The 20,672-nt window shown below is 38.1% G+C and overlaps 1 protein-coding gene across 19 annotated transcripts in view; it reads right to left on the bottom strand.

The window, feature by feature from the left end:
- Positions 1-230: 230 nt before the first annotated feature.
- The window catches only part of DST (dystonin), a 471,547-nt gene continuing 451,105 nt past the window's right edge, over positions 231-20,672 (bottom strand). For 9 of the 19 annotated variants that reach the window (XM_073336274.2, XM_078852094.1, XM_078852090.1 and 6 more), the window contains 14 exons: positions 20,160-20,303; positions 19,274-19,462; positions 18,396-18,525; positions 16,823-16,986; positions 16,347-16,509; positions 14,968-15,122; positions 14,721-14,795; positions 13,838-13,855; positions 10,361-10,478; positions 7,567-7,635; positions 6,595-6,794; positions 6,025-6,135; positions 3,199-3,322; positions 231-1,287 (listed from right to left, as the gene is read on the bottom strand). In XM_073336274.2, the coding sequence (XP_073192375.2) occupies positions 1,022-1,287; positions 3,199-3,322; positions 6,025-6,135; positions 6,595-6,794; positions 7,567-7,635; positions 10,361-10,478; positions 13,838-13,855; positions 14,721-14,795; positions 14,968-15,122; positions 16,347-16,509; positions 16,823-16,986; positions 18,396-18,525; positions 19,274-19,462; positions 20,160-20,303 (1,926 nt within the window). In that variant the 3' untranslated portion in view covers positions 231-1,021. The remainder of the gene's footprint in view (positions 1,288-3,198; positions 3,323-6,024; positions 6,136-6,594; positions 6,795-7,566; positions 7,636-10,360; positions 10,479-13,837; positions 13,856-14,720; positions 14,796-14,967; positions 15,123-16,346; positions 16,510-16,822; positions 16,987-18,395; positions 18,526-19,273; positions 19,463-20,159; positions 20,304-20,672) is intronic. The other 10 variants (XM_078852092.1, XM_078852087.1, XM_073336296.2 and 7 more) reach the window with 3 other exon arrangements.

Consider the following 20,672-nt stretch of genomic DNA (forward strand, 5'->3'; position numbering starts at 1 on the left):
CTCTCAACACAAAATAAATTACATATAATTTCATGTTATTTGACAGGTACAAGTTAATGTTTTATTAAATAAATACAGTAGATGACCAAAATTTGACTGCTGCAAATGGAAAATCGCATTAGAGTGTATGATTCTAAGGTAATTATTGGTCATTTCAAATGATTTATTCCCTAAAACATAATGCAGAACACTAATTCCCTGTGAAATAAAGAAACACAATGGCAAGAAAGTTAAGGGACATGTTTTATTTCATAGCTTTCTGCAAGCAAAATTGCTTTGATACAAAATGAGTTCAATGATACAGTGCTACCGTCCACTCAAGCAAAAGAAAACCTCACATTTACATGAACGCACTTTATATTGAATTCTTACAGTATAGTAGTTCTAATATCCAGAGTGTGTCTGGCCTCATTTAAAGCAATGGCACAGAAATGCTGCAAGATATTGGAGTATTGTATGACTGGCAAGTGCTTAAGTAACTTTCTGTGAGTTCTCCAAGAGATGCTGCATAAATAATTGTCGTGTGAATGTGTTTTTTATTCCTTAGTAAGTCTGACATACATCCTTTAGTGTTCGTTTAGTTAGTCAAAATGTGTAATTGTGTCTTTTGGCTTTTCATTACTTTTTTTTTTTTAAAGAAAAATTATGAGGTATCCTTTCCTGTTAACTAACGATGGAGTGATAGGCCTATTTGACTGAGGTTGCAGAGACTTAACTGTACATTCAGTACACTGCACATTTGGGAATTGTTTTAGTGTACTTTCTACACATTACTGTGTACAACTGTTAGTTTACATTAAAACTCTTTCCCCCTTCACATAGGATATGGCATAAACAAACAAACAAAATCTGACAAAAATTATACACACAAAATAAAAGGACAAATACACAAATAAGGCCATCTGCAGAATTAAAAATCCACCTCTTGCAATATTTCACAATAATTTCTACATAATATTTTACATCTTACAAACTTAAATATTTAATGCACAAGGCAAAGACCTTTACAAAGCTGATCACATTATCTCTTAGAGGACTTGTCCAATTTGCTGACTGGTGGTCTCCTTTGGGGAGTTGGAATTTTGGAAGGCTTGCCTGATGCTGGCCGAGAACCTGCTCGGGGCTGTGGTCTGCTTGCATTGTGAACAGTCTCTGACATATCTGAACACACAGACTGGATTTCTGAAATGTCAAAGTCAGATGCATCACTGCCTCGGCGACTACTTGACCTACTGCCAGCCTTGCTTCCTGCTCGGCTTCCAGGTCTACTTGGAGTCCTTCTGGTGTCTGTAAGGAGAGGGGAAAGATGTCCATTGGCATTAGGGAGATGGGATTGAACGAGTGACATTTAGTGGGTGTTTTTACACATTTAGGACCTCAAACATTTCATAAGCCACGCCTGGAACTCCCACTGGCACACAGGAAGTGAGGTCAGTATGTAGCCCTCTGGGAAAATAGGTAGGGTCTGATCCTCCAAGCCGCCTGTGCTGAGCACTGCTGCTTGAGGGATTGCATGGCTGGCTCCTTAAGGTGAGGAAATGAGCACAGAGGCAAATATTCTGATAATCCTATAGAACAGGGCATCTTTCTGAAAATGGTGCTCTAGCTCATGTAGCTTGATGCACAAGTTACTGGTGAAATTCTTTGACCTGTGCTATGAAGAAGATCATACTAGATGATCCGTATGGTCCTGACCTGAAAATCTATGAGTCTATAAAACAATGCTATTTCTCCTAATAAAGAGAAAGGAATGTGTGATTAAATACTGAGGTGTAATAAATTCAGCTGCTTGCTTTTCTCATAAAAACACATTATCCTGGCAGCTTCCATCAACTCATTAGTCTTACATTATACCATTGGCTAATTGCCAATCCTTGGCTTTCTAAGTTTTTCCAAATCTAGATGTGGTCAGTCTCTGACTTCTACATGCTCATCAGGAATTTTACACAGGCAACATGGATACTGAAAAAGAATTGCCCACCCTTTTAAAAATGTGGTCCTCTCTTCTGACTTATGTATTAAGCATTAGCAGAATTGTAAATTGCTTCTTCACTCCAAGGATATACAGTTGTAAGACACAATGCACCACTTGTACCCGGGAAATAAACAAACAAGCAATAAGCCATGCAATATGTTCGTACTGTTTAAAATGATTTCCTTCTTTCCAGTGGATGAAGAAATCAATGTATACAAGGCCTGATAAAGTGAAATCTTGCTTATTCAATACATGCATGACATCCTTCATTTGTGGCAATGCAGTTCATGTGTCAGGTGGAAAAATCACAACAAGAATCTTAAATGGAATAAAGTTATATAGAGTAATAGTTTCATTTAAGGTTTCAGAGTAGCAGCCGTGTTAGTCCGTATCCGCAAACAGAAAAGGAGTACTTGTGGCACCTTAGAGACTAACAAATTTATTTGAGCATAAGCTTTCGTGAGCTACAGCCCACTTCATTGGATGCATTCCGATACATTATTATTAGGAATGCATCCGATGAAGTGAGCTGTAGTTCACGAAAGCTTATGTTCAAATAAATTTGTTAGTCTCTAAGGTGCCACAAGTCCTCCTTTTCTAGCTTCATTTAAATTATTAAATAATCAACAAATCTGGCTTACTGTAAGTGCAAAGAAAGCCTGGTCTAAACATGTGCATGAAACTATTTCTTCTTGAAAATGGTAACAGCTTAAGAGTAAGGAACCGCTTTGTACTCTGTAAGTGCTGAATGCAGGTAGAAGTGGCTCTGCTGCTTCCTATGCCAACCACTCAACCTCATCCTTGCATAGAGGTACGCTGGGGGCAGCAGGGCAGAATAGAGCTCAGATACTCCCATTTATTCACTAGTGTAATATGCCTGAGCCCCCTTACACCAGTGGTGCAAGTTGCAGCTGCTCCCCTGCAACTCTTATTTTCATCAGGGCCAGGTGGCTCATGATCAGGGGGCCACAGCTAGATCCCTGATGTCCAGCCACTCTCCAATGCATCTCAGCTCTGCAAAGATATAGTCAAGAATCTGCTCTTTTGCTTTTAAATATTTCCTTAGTGGCTGCTTGGGGAACCATTATAAACTACAGGTGTTGCAATTCAGACATTAGCACAAATGGGCACGTCACAGAGAAATCTCAGTTTGTCCCGAGGTATTCTCTCCAGTGGTGGCAACCCTTGCAGCATACATTGTGTTAAGTTCTCAAATCACTCACCTGCAAACTGCGCTCTAACTCTGGTTGCTGCTGTTGAGATTAGGCTGTTGTCTTCTCCAGAGTGGAAACCTTTCCCTGACAGATATCCCGGCAGTCTGAGTTTACTCCCTTGTATTGGTGTTCCCTACATAAGACAAATACAGTTGTTTCATCTGTCATCACTGAGATGTATTGAGCGGCTCTGAATTTGAAATTCTATCGTCATCTTCAGAACATGCACGCCAAATACCAAGTCTTGGCTGGAATCACCATAGAAATGTTCAGTAATTAGAATAACTTGAACCGTTTTTTAACATGTAGTGCCTACAGTGGTCCAGCTATAAAATCATTCAGTCTACTTAGCATCAACATTATAACATTCTTTACATATGTATCAATGTATTTTTTTTAAAAAGATGTTACCACTGTATATTTTAATTAGCTTAGCATATTAGGTTAGTTGAGGGTATAGTACTTAGCATATTACTAGAGAGAAGCAGCTTAATTTTACTTGCCTAGCTGGCCTAAACCATCCGCCCACGGTTATAGGTGTGGAATGCTTTCGTTTTCATTTAAGATTTTGGTGCAAAAAGCATAGACTTATGAAATTTTGAAAAGCCCCAAATCACCAGATTCTGAACCTCTTTGCACCAGAGCACAAGCAATTGTGAGACCCTAATTTAGTTTAAAAATAATTGTTCTCTCCGTGGCCTTATGTTGTTCACAATGTCTCTACCCATACATACTCTTGTATTGCTGGTTTTCTAGCTCGTGAACTAGTAGGGGCCCTGCAGTAACTCTTCTGTTGGTGGCCTGCCCTGGATGGAGTTTGTTTTGTTTATTCAGGGGGAGATAAGGCACAGCTGGAGTAGTCCATCTAATTGCCATGTGTGCCTTATTTAATGAAATCTGCACATCACACCAGTCATTAGGGAAAACCACAACAATCATTTTGACTTAGTCAACATAAAAGGACTAACCCACTAAAACAGGCTAAAGATGTAGCCTATCAGTCACTATGAATGCCTGAGAAACGCATTACCCCCTGCAACCTCAAAAGCACTGGGTTTTGAAATATTTATTTTAAAAAAATTCATTGAAACTATAGACAGTACATGCAACAGCTGGGAGATGTAGTAAAGGCCATTACAGTCTGTCCCAGACATACCACTGGCCATGGAGACACCATGTAGCATCCCATTACTCCACCAGGGAGTCAAGACCTACAGAATAAACAAGTCGACAGCCATCCTGGAGGGCTGCAGGGCACTATTACTAAGAAATAAAATAACACGTCCTGCAATGTTTTTCCAGCCACTGCTAGTGGCAGTTATCACACGGGGAAGTTCTTAAAGTAATGCCATGGGTTGTCATTTGATTGCAAATTCAGCAAAAACATGAATTTTCATTGGTCTTCCTGTACTACAAATTCCTTCCCACAGCTGTGGTTTTAAGTACCATCAATCAACCTTATATGGCTATTCCGTTAACAACTAAGGGATCAAAGAAAATGAAAGCAAATGTATTAGAGATTAACAGCTGTTTAAATTCTGAATTATGATTAAATATTTTTAATATTTTAAAGCAATAGACCTAAATGTGTACAGTAATATATAATGTTACACAAGGAATGAGTGAAAAGGATCTCTATATACTTTATGCATCACTGAGCAAAGCCATACAGAGTTAGGTGAATTTAGCATTGAAAAGTGCCAGGCTGACAGCATTGGACGTTCATTTTATTGATGACTCTATTTATGTCTAGAACAGATATACCAGACGCAGTGGCAGTCCCAGTTTCCATACACTAACCAATCACTGTGCCTTAACCCTGACCTAGAATGACAACTTTTAGGAGTGAGAAGACAATGTGGGGTCTGATACAACTGGAGTTGTTCCACTGACTTCAACTGGTATTGGACCAGGTACCTAGGCTCCATGTCCATTCAAACCAGTCTGACTGCCAACTTGGGTGCTAAATATTACGTTAGTGGGTTTTTCTTGTAATGTGCACAGGAAACGAGACCATCAGACTCATTTTCCATGAGTCACCGAACCATGATTTCATTATAGCAATTGTGGGTCATGACTATTGTAAAGTGAATTTCAGCTGCTGAAAGGATCCAATTACCAGTCTCCTGTGCCATCCTGATCACAAGGGAGTGGCATTTCCTCAGTCAGAAACTTCGTGCTGCAGATCATAATTTATTAATCTCATGTCTGCACAGTATGAGTGCACAGTACACTAGAAGCACAGAGGAAACAATTTCAGGAAAAAGAAAAGGAGTACTTGTGGCACCTTAGAGACTAACCAATTTATTTGAGCATGAGCTTTCGTGAGCTACAGCTCACTTCATCGGATGCATCCGAAAGCTCATGCTCAAATAAATTGGTTAGTCTCTAAGGTGCCACAAGTACTCCTTTTCTTTTTGCAAAAACAGACTAACATGGCTGTTACTCTGAAAAATTTCAGGAAAGGAGTTCATGAAATGCCATCTATAAACCAAAGTGAAAGGTACGGGGATTTTTCTAAATTTCATCATCCCAACTGGTACCATATTAATTGCCACTTTATAACTTAATATTATTGATCATTTATACTTTAAGGATATACTCAACAAAGAATCATAGGGAGAGTTTTCTTAAGAGTCTAATATTTTAAACACCAAATAAAAGATCAATCAAAGTTCAGAAAAAAGGATATAAAATATTTGACAGCCGTCTAAAAGAGAGTGTATTAATATGCAAGGTACAGTGCAGCTGTGCAGAGAACTGTAATGACTGTTAGTGAGTTCATAGTTTTAGTGAAGGAAGTTCATTAGACTAGAATCTCTGTCCTTACTGTACCTCTGAAGATGACCCTTGATATTCTGAGGACTCTGATGGTTTAGAAGGAGTTGACGTTTTGCTGTTCGTCAACCATGGTTTACCATAATTGCGTGTTAAATGATGGGGTGTCTGTATGAAACAATGGCAAATCAAAATATGAAGGACAGTAGATGGAAAACAATGTATTGGAGAGGGATATCCAGGGTACAGAGACCACATTTCACAGTTAATATATAAAAAAAACCAAATCAAAACAAAGCAGAAAGAGCTGATGACAAACAATCCATAAAAAGAGGATGTATGATTTATTTCTGAAATGCAGTGGAGAGGTGCATATTTGCTCCTTCAAAATGCATTGTTTGTTTGCTGATTTGCCCACACGGCACCATAAACGTAAGGGAGTCTTTTCCAGTGTTGCAAGAGAGCAGCAAGTGTGAGAGCAACACTGAAAACACCCTTCAGGAAGAAGAAGATGCAAAATATAGATATTTCTTTCCTATAAATTCTCTTCTTTGTTATCAGTGTTTAAAAAAGGAACAATCTATATCCCGTTCACTGATTAATGTAGTGTTATGTATTTAGTCATACCTTGGGTGTACTTGTAGCAACTGCTTGCGGTGAAGCTCCCTGGCCAGCCTGACTTGATACAGAAGTAGATCTGTTGGGAGAAGCACCCCTTGAAGAAGGTCGTGATCTACGACCTCTTGGTCGGAAAACAGCCACGTTCGGACTTGCAGCGTCTGCCAAAATGAACTTTTCACGCAGCTCCATGTTTGTCCTCCCTTTAGCTGCAGCACATCAAAGAGAGGGGGCAAGAAGTCAGCTATGCAGATCAGTCACATGTCCGTTTGTCTCCTCTTTTGTCATGCCATCTCCAGCACAGTATGACAACAAATAGAATGCATTACTGCGTAATGCATTCATTTTGGACGCACGACAGTTCATGTGTAGAACATGCTTATTCTAGCATCTTAAGCTACCAGGAATGAACCACTGTCCAAGTAAGTGAGCATGATAATGGAATGCTCAACATGCTAAGTCACTGTTAATCAACCAACTATTAACACATAGACACAACCTGATGATCTGCTTAACTAACACTACAACTACTCATAATAAATAACACTTGCTTGGATGGTCCAGAAAAAACGGCCAAGAACAAATGGCAGGAAAGCAGCAAATATATTTATTCTAAACTATGCATTATAGTAGTTTAGCAACATGCAATAATGACCACAAAACCCAAGCTATAATGAGGTAATCGATGGCTAAGCACGCACACAGACAAACAGGCACATACGAGAGAACGTTCCAGAAGAACCAGATGCGTAGCATGTTGGTATTTTACTGTATCAGCATGAATGACAATTGTTTTTGAAACACTTTTCAAGAGTGTCAAAAAAAAATTAGTGTGTAAAGCATCAGGCCACGTAGAAAAATGTTAAGCCAAATGTGATGAGTTAAACATATTGTTAAAAAATATATATATATTAAAGCAAGAGTAGGAAAGAAAGGAAGACAAAGACAGAGCAGGAAAGACAAAGAGAGAGGTTTGCCAACCTATGGTAGGCTGAGTGGTAATTGAAGAGTTTGATTCCGAACGTAACATTTTACTCCCATGATGATGAACTAGAAAAAATGACACAGGATATGGATCACATTAAAGAAAATTGTTAGCAGGAGAAGAAATTAAGTACAGCAGTTGCATATGCAAGAGACTCAGAGCACCAAGCCAAAAGACAGAACTGAGTGTAAAGGCTCTCAAAAGTTCCCCTAAGCAAAAAATTGTGCTTGAATAGACTTAGCTGCAGTGACAAGTCCCCTTGTGCAAGAAAGGGGGTTATCTGCCATCATAAGAAGGTAATATAAGATTGAACTGTTTTACATATAGTTACCATACATTTTAAGCTGTATATAATGAGAGCATTATGAAATATGCAGTGTGTGAGTAGCTCCTAGCAGAGACTAAGGCTTAAGGAGGGGCCTGCTCCTGCTCCACTGAAGTCAATGACAGCTTTATCACTGACTTCAATGGGTGGTGTAATTTTAAGCAGGTGAACATCCCAAAGAGTTCAGAATTAACATGCTTTAGGCTATGCATGTACTTGAACACCTTGTAGAATTGGGGCCCAAGCACAGTGACACCTGCAGTAGGACTTATACAGAGAGAGGGTTTTTCACACACACGTCCGAATTAGGGAGCAGGAGAGGCAAGGACCAGCACCAGCTCTTTGAGGGGAAGTAATAAAGAATCTAATAATCAGATGTTTATTAATTACGATAGCAGTCAATTACAAACTGAGTAGGACGTGGAACCACAGTGAACAGCATGTCAAGAATACAGCTGGTCAAAACATTTTTCGACAAACCTTTTTCCATTGAAAAATGCTATTTTGTCAATATCAAAAAGTTATGCAAAAATGTATCCATTTTGACAGAAGTTTCATCAGGAAGGTTTCTCAGGTCCAGGATGGAATTTCTGGTGAGAGCGAGACACAGTGACTACATAGCTGGGGGGGTAGGGCTCTCACATGGGAGGTGGGAGCAGTGACTCTCCCACCTCCTATTGGCTGGTGTGTGTGTGTGAGTTTTTTTTTTTTTTTTGTTCTTTGCAAAATATTTCAAAAAAGGTCTCTGTTCATTCTGCATTAGAACAAAAACAATTTTTAAACCCTAACATTTTTAATGAAATATAATTGTTTTCTGGCCAGCCCTACACAAGAGTCCTGAGAGTAGAGTTTGAAATGTGGTGATGGTATCTCTTGAATGCTGTTGGACATTGTGAAATCATGCAGCACCTAATTCTCCACTGCCTTGCACTTTGTGGAGTCGTTTACCCTATACAGAGTGAGAGTAAAATGCTAGCAAATAAGAATGGTAGCAAAGGTGTAAATGACCCTACTGACTTCCAGCCAGTGCAGAATCAGGCTTTCAGTCTCAGCTGGAACTTCAATACACTTCACTTCTCCTTGGGATATGAAATACCTGTGTTTTGGTGGGCAGCAGGACTTTTTTGGAATACCATTAAAAACAGACATTTACAGCACCTCAGTTTTGACATTTTCTACTCCGCTTGTCTTACTCCATTTACAGTACTTAAAATAGGAAATGATGTTATTGTGGTGAAGATTTCCATCTGTGAATGGCATCTACTGTTATGGCTTATGGGTTACTTTTTGTTCCCTGGAAGTTTCTTCTTTTTGTCTACTTTACCTACCCTACTGCAAAAGTAACTACAAAATACAAGTCATCTATTTGCACAAGGTATTTATCTATTCAACTTTTATAATCCTGGGTCCAACCTAGCAGTTCTTAGGCAAACCAATAGGAGTTTTATCAGTGTAAGTCTGAAAATGAGCATGCTTCCAACCCTTAGTGACTTATGTTTTTCCTCACCTTTCCCTTTAACTTTCCTATTCTATTGTTATCTGATCCTATTACATTAGCAACTATACTCGTTACATAAAGAACTACATAAAGTTACTTGCTTTTAACTCACTCTGAATAGGTACAGTAACTATTACAATTTTCTAACTTTATTACTCTTGCTACTATTTGTCTTTTATCTCAATTAGCTATTTCACCCCTTTCTCTTTTAGCTCCTGCTATTCCTGAGTCAGCCTCTAACTTCCTCTTGGCCACAGAGAACCCACTATCCCATTGAGATGGGACTTCTTGCAAACATCCATCCCTCATTAAGCTGTTGCCAGTTTGTGAAGTAAAATCTGATAAAGCAACATGTTGTATACAATTGCCAGAAGAAAGGTGAAGGGTCACTCTCCAGTTCCGAGCACAGAGCTGCTCTTTTCGCTCTCTACGCAAGGCTCAGAGCTATAAGAAGAGCTTCTGGGGAGAATGCCAGTGAGAATGCAGCGTTACACAAGCAGACTCTGAGGAAAGGATAAGTCCCTAGGTCTGTCAGAACTTGTGGCTGTGATTCTTTGGTTCTGATTACCTTGTGTTGATTTATGGCTTTAAAACTGCACTCCTGCTGAGCAGATTTTAAAAACTGTTGCTACATTTTGTTTCTGCTTAATCATACAACCAGTGCACATGCCGTGTACTGCACTTAGCCAAGCTCCATTCTTAGTTACACCATTATAAACCTGGAGTAACTCTACTGAAGGCATCAGAGTCACTCTGGATTTATACAGATGTTATAGAGCTGCGTTTGGCCCTTCGGATTTTAAAATACACAAAACCAGAACTAGGAGGTATGCAGTGAGTCATTGTTTAAATAAACAACAGGTGTTTTATACTGTTCAATTTCTATCCTGCAAAAAAAATCCCAAACAGTTCTTGACAGTGACTTTAATGATTTTAATGTCCATTCTAAAACAACCTTCTTACATACCCCTGCAAGGATCATTTTTCACTAAGAATTCATCCAGTGCCATCCAGCCACCTCCAACACGAACCATTACTGTACTTCGCAAGATGCGAACAAGACGCAGCTGTTGAGAGTCACCAAACTGTAAAAAGATGAAACAAAATGCTAAGGTTTTCAATAGTTCTCCACACATAAAATATGCATTTCAGCTCTGATGGGTTAAAATCATCCATTCAAAATTTCTGTTTTAATTTCTAATCATTAGTAAACTCTTAAAATATGAATTTTTATGAAAATTGTCAATGCTGTTAGGATTTCAAGGTGAACACCACTGTATTAATCCAAAGAAATATGGTAGGATTGTGAAAAAAGGCTGCCAGGTTTAACTTTATGCTTGATTCTCAAGATTTTGTCTAATCTTGTGAAAGCAGCAAAATTAGTAATACAATAATTGGTTATGTTCTGCATTTGTGTGAATTAATCAGCATGAAAACTTTTACTGAACTCTTGTTGCAATAGCAAGGATACAGTTTTCAAAGATATGAAACTTTCAGCTGAAAAGTGTGGGAAAACGATTCAAATGATAGATCAGTGGGCTAGAATTACAGATAAATCAGGGGAGCTTTACATTGCTCCACTCGTCGGCTGAGCACAGGAACACCTTACAGAGTCATTTTAACAGCTCTAAGCCATCCTCCTCCTCATGGTTGGGTGAAGGTGGCATAGCTGGTAAAAAGGGGCTGTCAATTGGGGTTGCTATATTGTCCCCTAGCACAAATTAGAACAATCTTGATCTGTGTGCAGAGCACACCCATGATTCACAGGAGCACAAAGGTGGCTTAAAGCCACCTTCCCACCCCCTCCTGTGTGGTACTGAGTGCTTATTTCTTGCTGCTGAAGACTGGGCCTAAAGTGTAGTATGGTCTTGAAAAATGTTCAGTGTAGTTTGTATGAAATACCTTCAAAACCTTGCAGAATCCTCTGAACATCACTGGATCAAATTTGGATTAAGTCAGTAGTGACCAAAAGATATACTCTTCTAATTATTTGGTGACCTCTGTGAAAACAGCTGGCTGCTTTGATCCAGTTCCTACCAATGTTCACATCATCAAATAATATTGCCTTCACAACTGGCACATCCGCTGGCAGTCTCTGCAGCATAGGCCGAGCATTTAGTTAGCATTGGAGTGAACTAAGTTTTAACCTCAAAACAGGTTTGAAGCACTTTTGTTTAGCTGAGGGATTATTGTGGAGAGGTTTGCACAACTGTGACAACATGCTGTACTTGTTATGTGGAAAACAGAACAGACTGTGCTTTCCAGTGTTATCAATCCAAAACTTTCCACAAGATCTAAATTAACTTAACACTCATAATTTCCTGAAGGATCTCACAATCTCATGAAAACAGAACCAGAGGGATCCAGCACCTTCTAGCTGATGGCATATGTTTAATTAGATATCCAATCCTGAGGCCAAATCCTGACCTCCGGTCTGCATGCATGCAGAATCTCACTGAAGTCAATCGTAGTCAAATGCACACATCTTGGGTAGAATCTGACTGCTGGAGTAACTGTACCTACTTGCTCCAGTGAAGTGACGGAAACATGTTAAAGCCAAATCACACAAATGTGCTCCTTACTTGTTAAAAGACCTTTAGCACTGTTTAAGCAAAGTGGGCAAGAGAGGGCAGAAGGAATATTACTTCTGGGAACCAAAGAATAGGAAGCTTACAAGTTTAATAATCAAAGAAAATTGTGTTCTAAATGAGTAAAATGTAAATTTAAATGAGCTCTATGTTAGGTTTTTTAAACCATTAAATGGCTTTATAATGAGGAACCACTTTCTTAGATATGCAAATCAATGAGACAGCATGTAGCCCACAAGTCTACACTAACTATTTTGTTTTGCCTATTAAGGAGGAGGTTTCTTCTTTTCTTTGTGCAATCTTAAAGATCCCCTTGCTTTCAGCTTTTTAATACTGCATTTAGGCTCTGCGTTGCAGCCAGACTGAGGCATGTATACTTCCTTTGAAACCTATTTATACTGCAACTTGTTCAGCTAGCGTGGCTGTTGCCAAATAGCACAACTTCCAACGTGCTGCTTCCATAATGATCCCGTTCCAGATTGTTATTAAAATATTTTGGGTACAGACTTTCTTTGGTCAATATTTATTATTGTTTCACCTAACTTGAAATGAGAAACACAAGCAGTTTAATAAATTAGTTTATAGGTTGTGTAGTGTCTATGAAGAAAAAATTCTGCTCTTGGTTACAGCCATGTAAATCCATTGGTACCAGAACAGAATTTGGCCAAGCGTCTTTAGGAAATTTAGTATCCTTTGCTGAAATAATGTTTTGAAGCTTCTTGCACAAATAAACTTCAGTTAATCACAATAGATACTCTACTTTTCCTTTCTCAGACACAGGATGAGCATAGTTTTCAAATAGACTTACCAAATCAAGGCCCTCTCTTTCTATACAGTAACTCATTTTAAAAGGTTAGCACAGAAGTAGGTTGGCAAAGGTAGGTGGTGAAGGTTATTGTTTGCTGAGCACACACTATGCTATAATAATCTCTGCTAACAACATTCTAAAAGCCAAGACAAAATTACAATTTCTGTAGTACCTGTAGCATTAGAACACCTAAAATCATTTATTCATATAGTTATTTTTCCAAGAACATGAATAAGATGCTAGTGGTAACTTTAGTGTTAGATATTTTCATGTATTTACAAGGCAGGCAAGTTGATTCTATATTTTAACAGGTTGTGTTTCAGTGTCCATCCTACGAAGGAATCATTTATTTGCATTTCTTCCAATTAGTGTTGTATGGCACTTTCACAACCAGAGATACTGATGACCAAACTAACAAGCTAGATGTATTTTTAAACACAATTACTGTAGATCATAGCATTGGTATGATGGCATGTTTAAAAAATATTTTTGGCAGGGAAATGGAAAGAAGCAGTCCAAATTTGAACTTCAAGTTTATTCTGCCAACTCAGTCCATACAGTTTTGTATTAAAAATATGTGCAAAACATTGTGAACTGATTCTTAATCAATCTATTCATTTGATTTCTAATTTAACGCACTGCAATTTTTGAAAATGGAATGGTAATAAGTGACTGAGTAATATGACAACAGAATTCTGAGGCATATTGCTGTAATATATTACATATAAAAAACTCTGGATAGTAGAATAACTAACACTCTTCATAAATCACAATTGAAATGCAAAGACACTTATCATACAAATTGTAGCTGTCCATTATCTGGTTCCCTTAAAAGTAATCTCCTTAATGAGACAAAAGGCAAAACAAAAAGGGAGGGGGAGATCCTGAAACCAGGAACACTTTAGAGCACTTACAGAAACACCACAGCTGACCAACAGTGAATTAGCTCAGGATGAAAGTATGGGAAAAAGAGTGGCCATTGCAAGCTTAAATGACTATGCATTAGAAAAAAAATAGAAACTTCAGAACACATTATGCTGGTTTATACCTGATTTCCCAGGAAGAACTGATAAGAAATGAAAAATGGAAGAAAGACACAATTAGTTTAACAAGAAATTCTCTGTATGACTCGAGAACACATGCAAACTAACACACACATTGAAACTTCTAAATACAGGATCTAGTTTAGAGATGTGCAGGTAATTAGCTATCCAGAGTATGAACTTGGAAGGATTCATAAGTCCTTTGTTACCTTCCTGGTCCTTTTTTTCCTTTTAAAATCATCTGAAGATGTTCCATAGTCTGCCTTAGCCAAATATTGAGCACCTCATCTGAAAACGTTCTTGTTATTGAACCAGAGGGTAACAAATGACCTTGTCTGCAACATGGCAGATTCATCTCTGGTACCTGAACTGTTTTTAGGATACCTGGCACATTTCCTGTCTAGCTACTACATGAAGGTACAGTATGCTGGAATAAAGTAAAAAGAGGGCATGAGGATGATAAAAATGTTTGACCTAAGTATATTCTAAGTACAATACAGTCCCATGTGTTTAATCTGAATCTGTTTGGAAAAATCCATTTTTACTTAGGTGTAAAAAATCAAATCAATATATACTGGTATGCAGGACCAGCTACTGTTTAAATCATTTTGCTATTTAGATATACAAATCTCTCTAAATACTGAGAAAAATGGTTTATTGTAGGTTCAGTGGAAAGTTAAATACGTTATTAGCCTATATTTTCTAACACAAATTACTGATGTAAAGTTTAGTTAAGCTGAAACTACATAATTTCCAGGTTGACTTTGAGCAAACGTAAGTATATGATACAAAGTTTCTGTAAATTAAAGTAACCCAAATGCCCACGTAGTCCTGTTGCCTTGAGAATGTTTGGACCGAAAGAACCATGGAGGTGTTGTGAAGACTTACCCTGTACTTGTTATCCCCAATCTGCTCCACCTGGAATCGTTTTGCACATTTACATTTAGCTACCTGCCTTGTAACCTGCCAAAAACACAATTGGAATAATTATTTTAATGCTAATGATCACATTTCTGAAGCCTTAAATAATTGGCAGAATTCAAGTTATATAGGAAGGAAAATAAAATTAATTATACTATCAAGTGTGTGATTCCAGTAGAATATATTAGTTATCTGAGAACTCTAGAGAGAGTACCTCATCTTCAATTTTGTCAGCATCTGTAAGAGGCTTGTATGCATCCTTGTTTGGATGAAGTGCTGCAACAAATTCGTAGTAGTCAATGTACCCATCACCATCTCTGTCAAAGATATCTGCCACTGCACTCATTTCAAGCCGGCTGGTAGGAAATTCTGTAATCCAAAAACATTACCAGGAGGTAAACCTTATGGATTTCCAATCCCATTAGAGTGACTGGATTTATCACAAATCTCAAAATTTTTAGGCATTAATGACAGGTAATGTATACTAAAACACCAAGTATGCTCAGAGAAAACAAATCTCTGAAAAGAGGTGGTGTGTCTCCAATGTTGGCTAGATTACGGTTAATAATGAAGACACTAGTGCATTTTTGGGAGAGAAGCCCAGTACTGAATACGCCTAGCAACAGATGGAACATTGAAAAAGCTTTCAAATGACATACAGTTCTACAGTCTTGTAGCATGCTTGACCTCGAAAGTGCAAAGAATACCACAAATCAACAAGTCAAGTTGTTACTGGGGCAAGGTCATACAAGAATTTAAAGACAAATTCAACATTTAGAATGCAATGCGTAGAAGCTTCTGATATTGTTTTAAAAATGGAACTCTATAATCTGAAACCCTTCTTTGGTTGAGAACTCTTGCAGCAGCATGTTCATTGCTCAATTACAGACTGTACAGGGAGATAAATAAAGTATTACAATATATAAACATCCAGCATGACTGATCAACAGCAGTAGTGCCATGGACATTCAACAACTACAGGCCTACACCACTTGAGCTAACAGGATAGCTCTTTCAGCTGGTAGAAGTAGCAGGATCTTATCTTCAGGTGTGGGACACTCATGAGAGGCAGACATGATCATACCCATATAGTGTATGTTACACACACCCCATGTTTGTGGAAGCTCATTTTGATTATTTCAGGTGCAGAGGAGTTCTTATCTGCACAAGGGCAACCATTTGTGTTGACCAGGTGCTGTCAGCAGGAACAGAACCCTGACACTCTGACACAAAAAGTGCAGGTCTCCACCACCTGAGCAAAAGGAGTTGTTAGAAGTGGAAGGCTCTTATCTTTTATGTGGGCCAGCCACTAGAGGGAAACATGATCACACACACTTAGCCAGTGTATTACATACACACAACATAGGGACAAAAATTTGTGTCATAATTGACTCACTCAAGAAAGGAGTGTCTAAATTTTATCAATGTTTTTAAGTAAAGCAACTATTACCACTTTACATTTATCACAGAGTGATAATTTCTTTAAAGGTAAACCTGATCTCTTACCACATCAAGACTTACCTCAGATACAATATGTTGCCAATATATTAGATGCATCTCATAATCTGATCAGTAACTTAATTTAGAACTTACTTGAAGAAAGAATTCCGTCAATAAATTCCTGCCTCGTTATCTTTCCATCCTGATCTTTATCAATCCTCCTAAAGAAGTCCATTACTCGAGATTTCTTATGGTTCATCCATCGCATATACTTTTTCCTCCAGATATCAAAATCAAAGTTGGCAAATTCCCTCAGCTTGAGGAAAGAGAGATGAGAGATGTTTTTCAAGTTTAAATGAATCGCTTACAGAATAGGTAAGAGAGGTCACATCAGCATGCTTTTAAATAACTGGCTCTTTAAAATGCCCACATTTGTACTGAAATGGTTTGATTCTATTCACTATTAAAATAGGACTAGCTGCTTTTTGCATGCACATATCAAGATGTTTCCATCTAACTATACATCATATAACAAAAATGTAAGACTGGCATTACTTTCGCTTTGTAACAGGAAATGCAGGGTTAAACAAAAATATACATAGTATATAATATATATGCTGTGTGCTGACCTCTTCTAGTCTATCCAAAGCATCATTCAATTTTCTTCTTCTTTCCAAAGCCAGAAGCCAGACTTGCTGCCATTTGCTGACTAATAGGTTTACCCTTGGATTCTTGGTTTCTATTTGTGCCTGTGTTCCTGATGGATACATACCTGCTGTTGGGGAACGTTTTCCTATTAAAACAGAATACAAGTTAGCATAGGCTTATTTTTCTCCAAGTCCCAACCAATTTAAAACACAGCATATTTTCATGTGAATGATGATCATCCTCTTTAAAAAGACTCCCTTCTGCAACTAATAATGAGCCAAATCCTAGCCTCCCCATTGTAGTTAATGGGAGTTTTGCCATAGCCAGAGAAAGACAACACAACGGTTAAAACACCTGGGCCTTGTCTACATGATACCTTCCGCTACTGGCCATACTTGTGAATTGGCACCATCACAGAAAAATGTTTATAAATATTCCCACTGCAAGCAAGGTCTGAGAGAGCATTGCGGAACAAACAGCCTCATTTTGGAGGCAGAGGTAGAGATACAGAAATTTAAACCATCTCCTCACTTAAGGATTCACTTTACGTGAAACTCAGTTGGGAGACCTACTAAAATCCATGTCGTTTCATGCAGGATAGGAGAGAGGGAACTCATTAGATGTTCTTCATAACCTATCAGTACTGTCTTGTGCTGCTTGTGCAGCTTGGTATTTCATCTTTTGGATGAGTCAGCAAAAAACAACAACAACAAACAACCCACCTTTACCAGCTAAAGACCATTAAAGGTCTCTTGGCATTTTTTGCAAGAGTGGGAGTGTTAAAACACAACAGGGTTAAAACAAATAAACTTTAAGAGTGCAATTTTCAAGGAAGCCTCAGTCCAGCCTTTAATTTTGTTTCCACAATTTTGCATGCAAAACGATTAGCACTCCCAAAATGGTCATATGTTGGCACATAATTGGCATATACATATGCTTTGCAGGTGTCAATTCTATATTTGAGTTTACAAAAATCTACCATTAGCACAGAAAAGCACAGTGCACACAAAACTGCATGTATAAAATTAGCATCAGATCATAAAAATCAGTAGCAATGTGATGAAATGAAGCACAAATACTGGAATGCCTCATTATTTTTATTTATCAAATGAAAATTTGGTTTTCTGCAATTATTTTAATAAAGAAATCATATTCTTCCACTATGTGAGAATGGAAAGATACACTGATCACTTGTGACAGTCGCTTGTAAAAGGTTAAGAGGTATTCGAGTCTTATTGAAGAGAAATTAAAATAGTTCACCCTATATTTTGGGAAGGAATTAGTACAAACACAATTACAGTAGGTGACATGTTTGCCTTGTTATATTTTGGCACAATTAGCTACAAAGTCTGTTACCAAATAGACACGTTCCTCTCAATGAAAAAAACATATGACAAAGTAGTTAGAAAAACCAATGGACGAATAATTTCACCTTGTTTTACCAGACTGTTCTGATAGTAATGACACCTAACAGTATTAGTTTATGAGAAATCAATCATTTATATTGGAAAAGCAATGATACGTGCGACCGCCCCAAAAAATCCCATTACTTACTTCCTGTTCTCCCTTTATCTAGCACAGGAATATGAGACTGTATTGGTGTGGGTTCAACTGCCTTCCTTTTGTAGATCTTTGTGACTTTATCCACATCAGGCTGTTTTCTGGTCATTTCCTCCATAAATGTCTGCAATTAAATGGTAGCTGCTTTAATTATCAATGGATAAGAAAGACAAATAAAGAAAACAGAATACTAAGTTACAGAGAGAGGGCAACTACCTGTCAGGAAAATTACAGCAGAAGACACAAGAGACATTTCTCTTTCACTAAAATAATCCTATCATTACAATTAAATATAAAATAAATATTTTGTGGCTAAGAAATATTACCTATATGAACTTCTATCTACATTATGGCAGAGCTGCTAAAGGAAGTCTACATTTAAAAATACGTTGGCTGAACTTGGTGCACCGGGTGTGATGTGCAAAAGACCCTGAATTCAAGAGCAGTACTAGGTCCTTTACTGTCCAGACTAATCGACAACAGCTCAGAGGAGAGTCAATTAGGATCTGACATAAAGCAAGGATGGTCACTTGCATAAAACATGTTTTGAAATTCACTTAGCAAAGCAGACAATGCAATGCTGGTTCTAGGCAGCAGAACTGCCTGGTGTTTTTTAAATGTTCAGTGTCCTTATTCCTAACAAGTTGGTGCATGTTTTTAAAACATGGCTGCATTTTCATTTGTTTGCTTTGTTTGAGCAAGGCTGGGATCAATCACAGGGACAGGGAACATACAATCAGGAATCTGGAAACTGGATCATTAAACATACTGTAAAGAACTAAAACAGGCTCATCTTTGATTATGTAGCAAATCTAAGATGCGTGTATCTGTACAAAATCCTTAAGACATGTTTCACATTTTTCATGCCTTACCTGATGTTCGGCTATGAGTGCTTTAACATCCTCGATCTCCTGGGGGATGACCTCTTTATCTTTTTCACTAAGAGTAGTCTCTGCCCACTGCAACCAGGACAATAAGGCTTCCAACAATTCTTGCTTAGCAATAAGTCCAGCCAGGGCTCCTGCCAGTCTCTGCTGATGTTGCTTTGCCCATGCTAATACCTTGATAAGAAGTCAATCCATGAATATTTCCACATCTTTACTTAAATATTTCCAATATTTACTTAAATAGTAAATAGTAAAACTATTTCCCCATGCTTATTTTTCCCCCTACTGTTACTCACACCTTCTTGTCAACTGTTGGAAATGGGCCATCCTGATTATCACTAGAAAAGTTTTTTTTCTCCTGCTGATAATAGCTCACCTTAACTGATTACTCTCGGTATGGCAACACCTATTTTTTCGTGTTCTCTGTGTATACATATATATATCTTCCTACTGTATTTTCCACTGCATTCATCCGATGAAGTGAGTTTTAGCCCACGAAAGCTTATGCTCAAATAAATTTGTTAGTCTCTAAGGTGCCACAAGTACTCCTCGTTCTTTAGACTACTTTGTACATACCCTGATTGTTGTTTTTTAAAGCATTATAGTCTCTCTCTTGAGACTATGAATTTGCTGAGGAGAAATGAGGGGTGGTAAAAAAAAAAATTTGACCAGCTGCTGTAGTTATTCTTTTACTTCTCAAAAGCAGAGTAAAACCTGGCCTCTTCATATATATCAGCTTGGGTATTTTAAATAGTTGCGTTCTCAACAGCTGGATCATTTCCTCCAACGTAACAGACTTGTTAATTGCCAGCTATGTTTCAAACTATCAAAGATTGCCTGTTACTATGAAGGCTGCATGAGACATACTGACCTCTTCAAATCTGGCTCTGATGATTGTTATCCAGTGCTTAATGGTAGTGAAGGAGTCTGGGTGGCAGATAGCCAGGATGGCTTCTCCCATACCTGCTGCTTTATTTAGTTCTGCCTTTTTGTCTTCCAGCTTTCTCATGAATTCCTAAAGCAGAAACAAAGATTTCAGTTAGTTGCTGGCACCAGTTGAAAGAAAAATCTGAGTAACTTCAATGAGTGTTGGCCAAATCTGGAAGGCTAAAGTTCTCTATTGGATCATTCAAAGCCTGAACTGATTCAATGGGCAGAGGGAAAAAGAATAAGAGATGAGACAAGTCCAATTCTTATAAGAAAAGTTCAGAGAGACAAGGTGGGTGAGGTAATGTCTTTCACTTGATCAACTTCTGTTGGTGAGAGAAACAAGCTTTCGAGCCATGCAGAGCTCTTCTTAAGGTCTGAGAAACTGTCGACACTTTCAAAAGATGAGCCTGGATACTTAACTTCATAACTTTGCTAGACACTAAAAATCCTGGTC

This window comes from Lepidochelys kempii, chromosome 3 (assembly GCF_965140285.1).
Source record: "Lepidochelys kempii isolate rLepKem1 chromosome 3, rLepKem1.hap1, whole genome shotgun sequence".
In the NCBI taxonomy this organism is placed as follows: Eukaryota; Metazoa; Chordata; order Testudines; family Cheloniidae; genus Lepidochelys; species Lepidochelys kempii.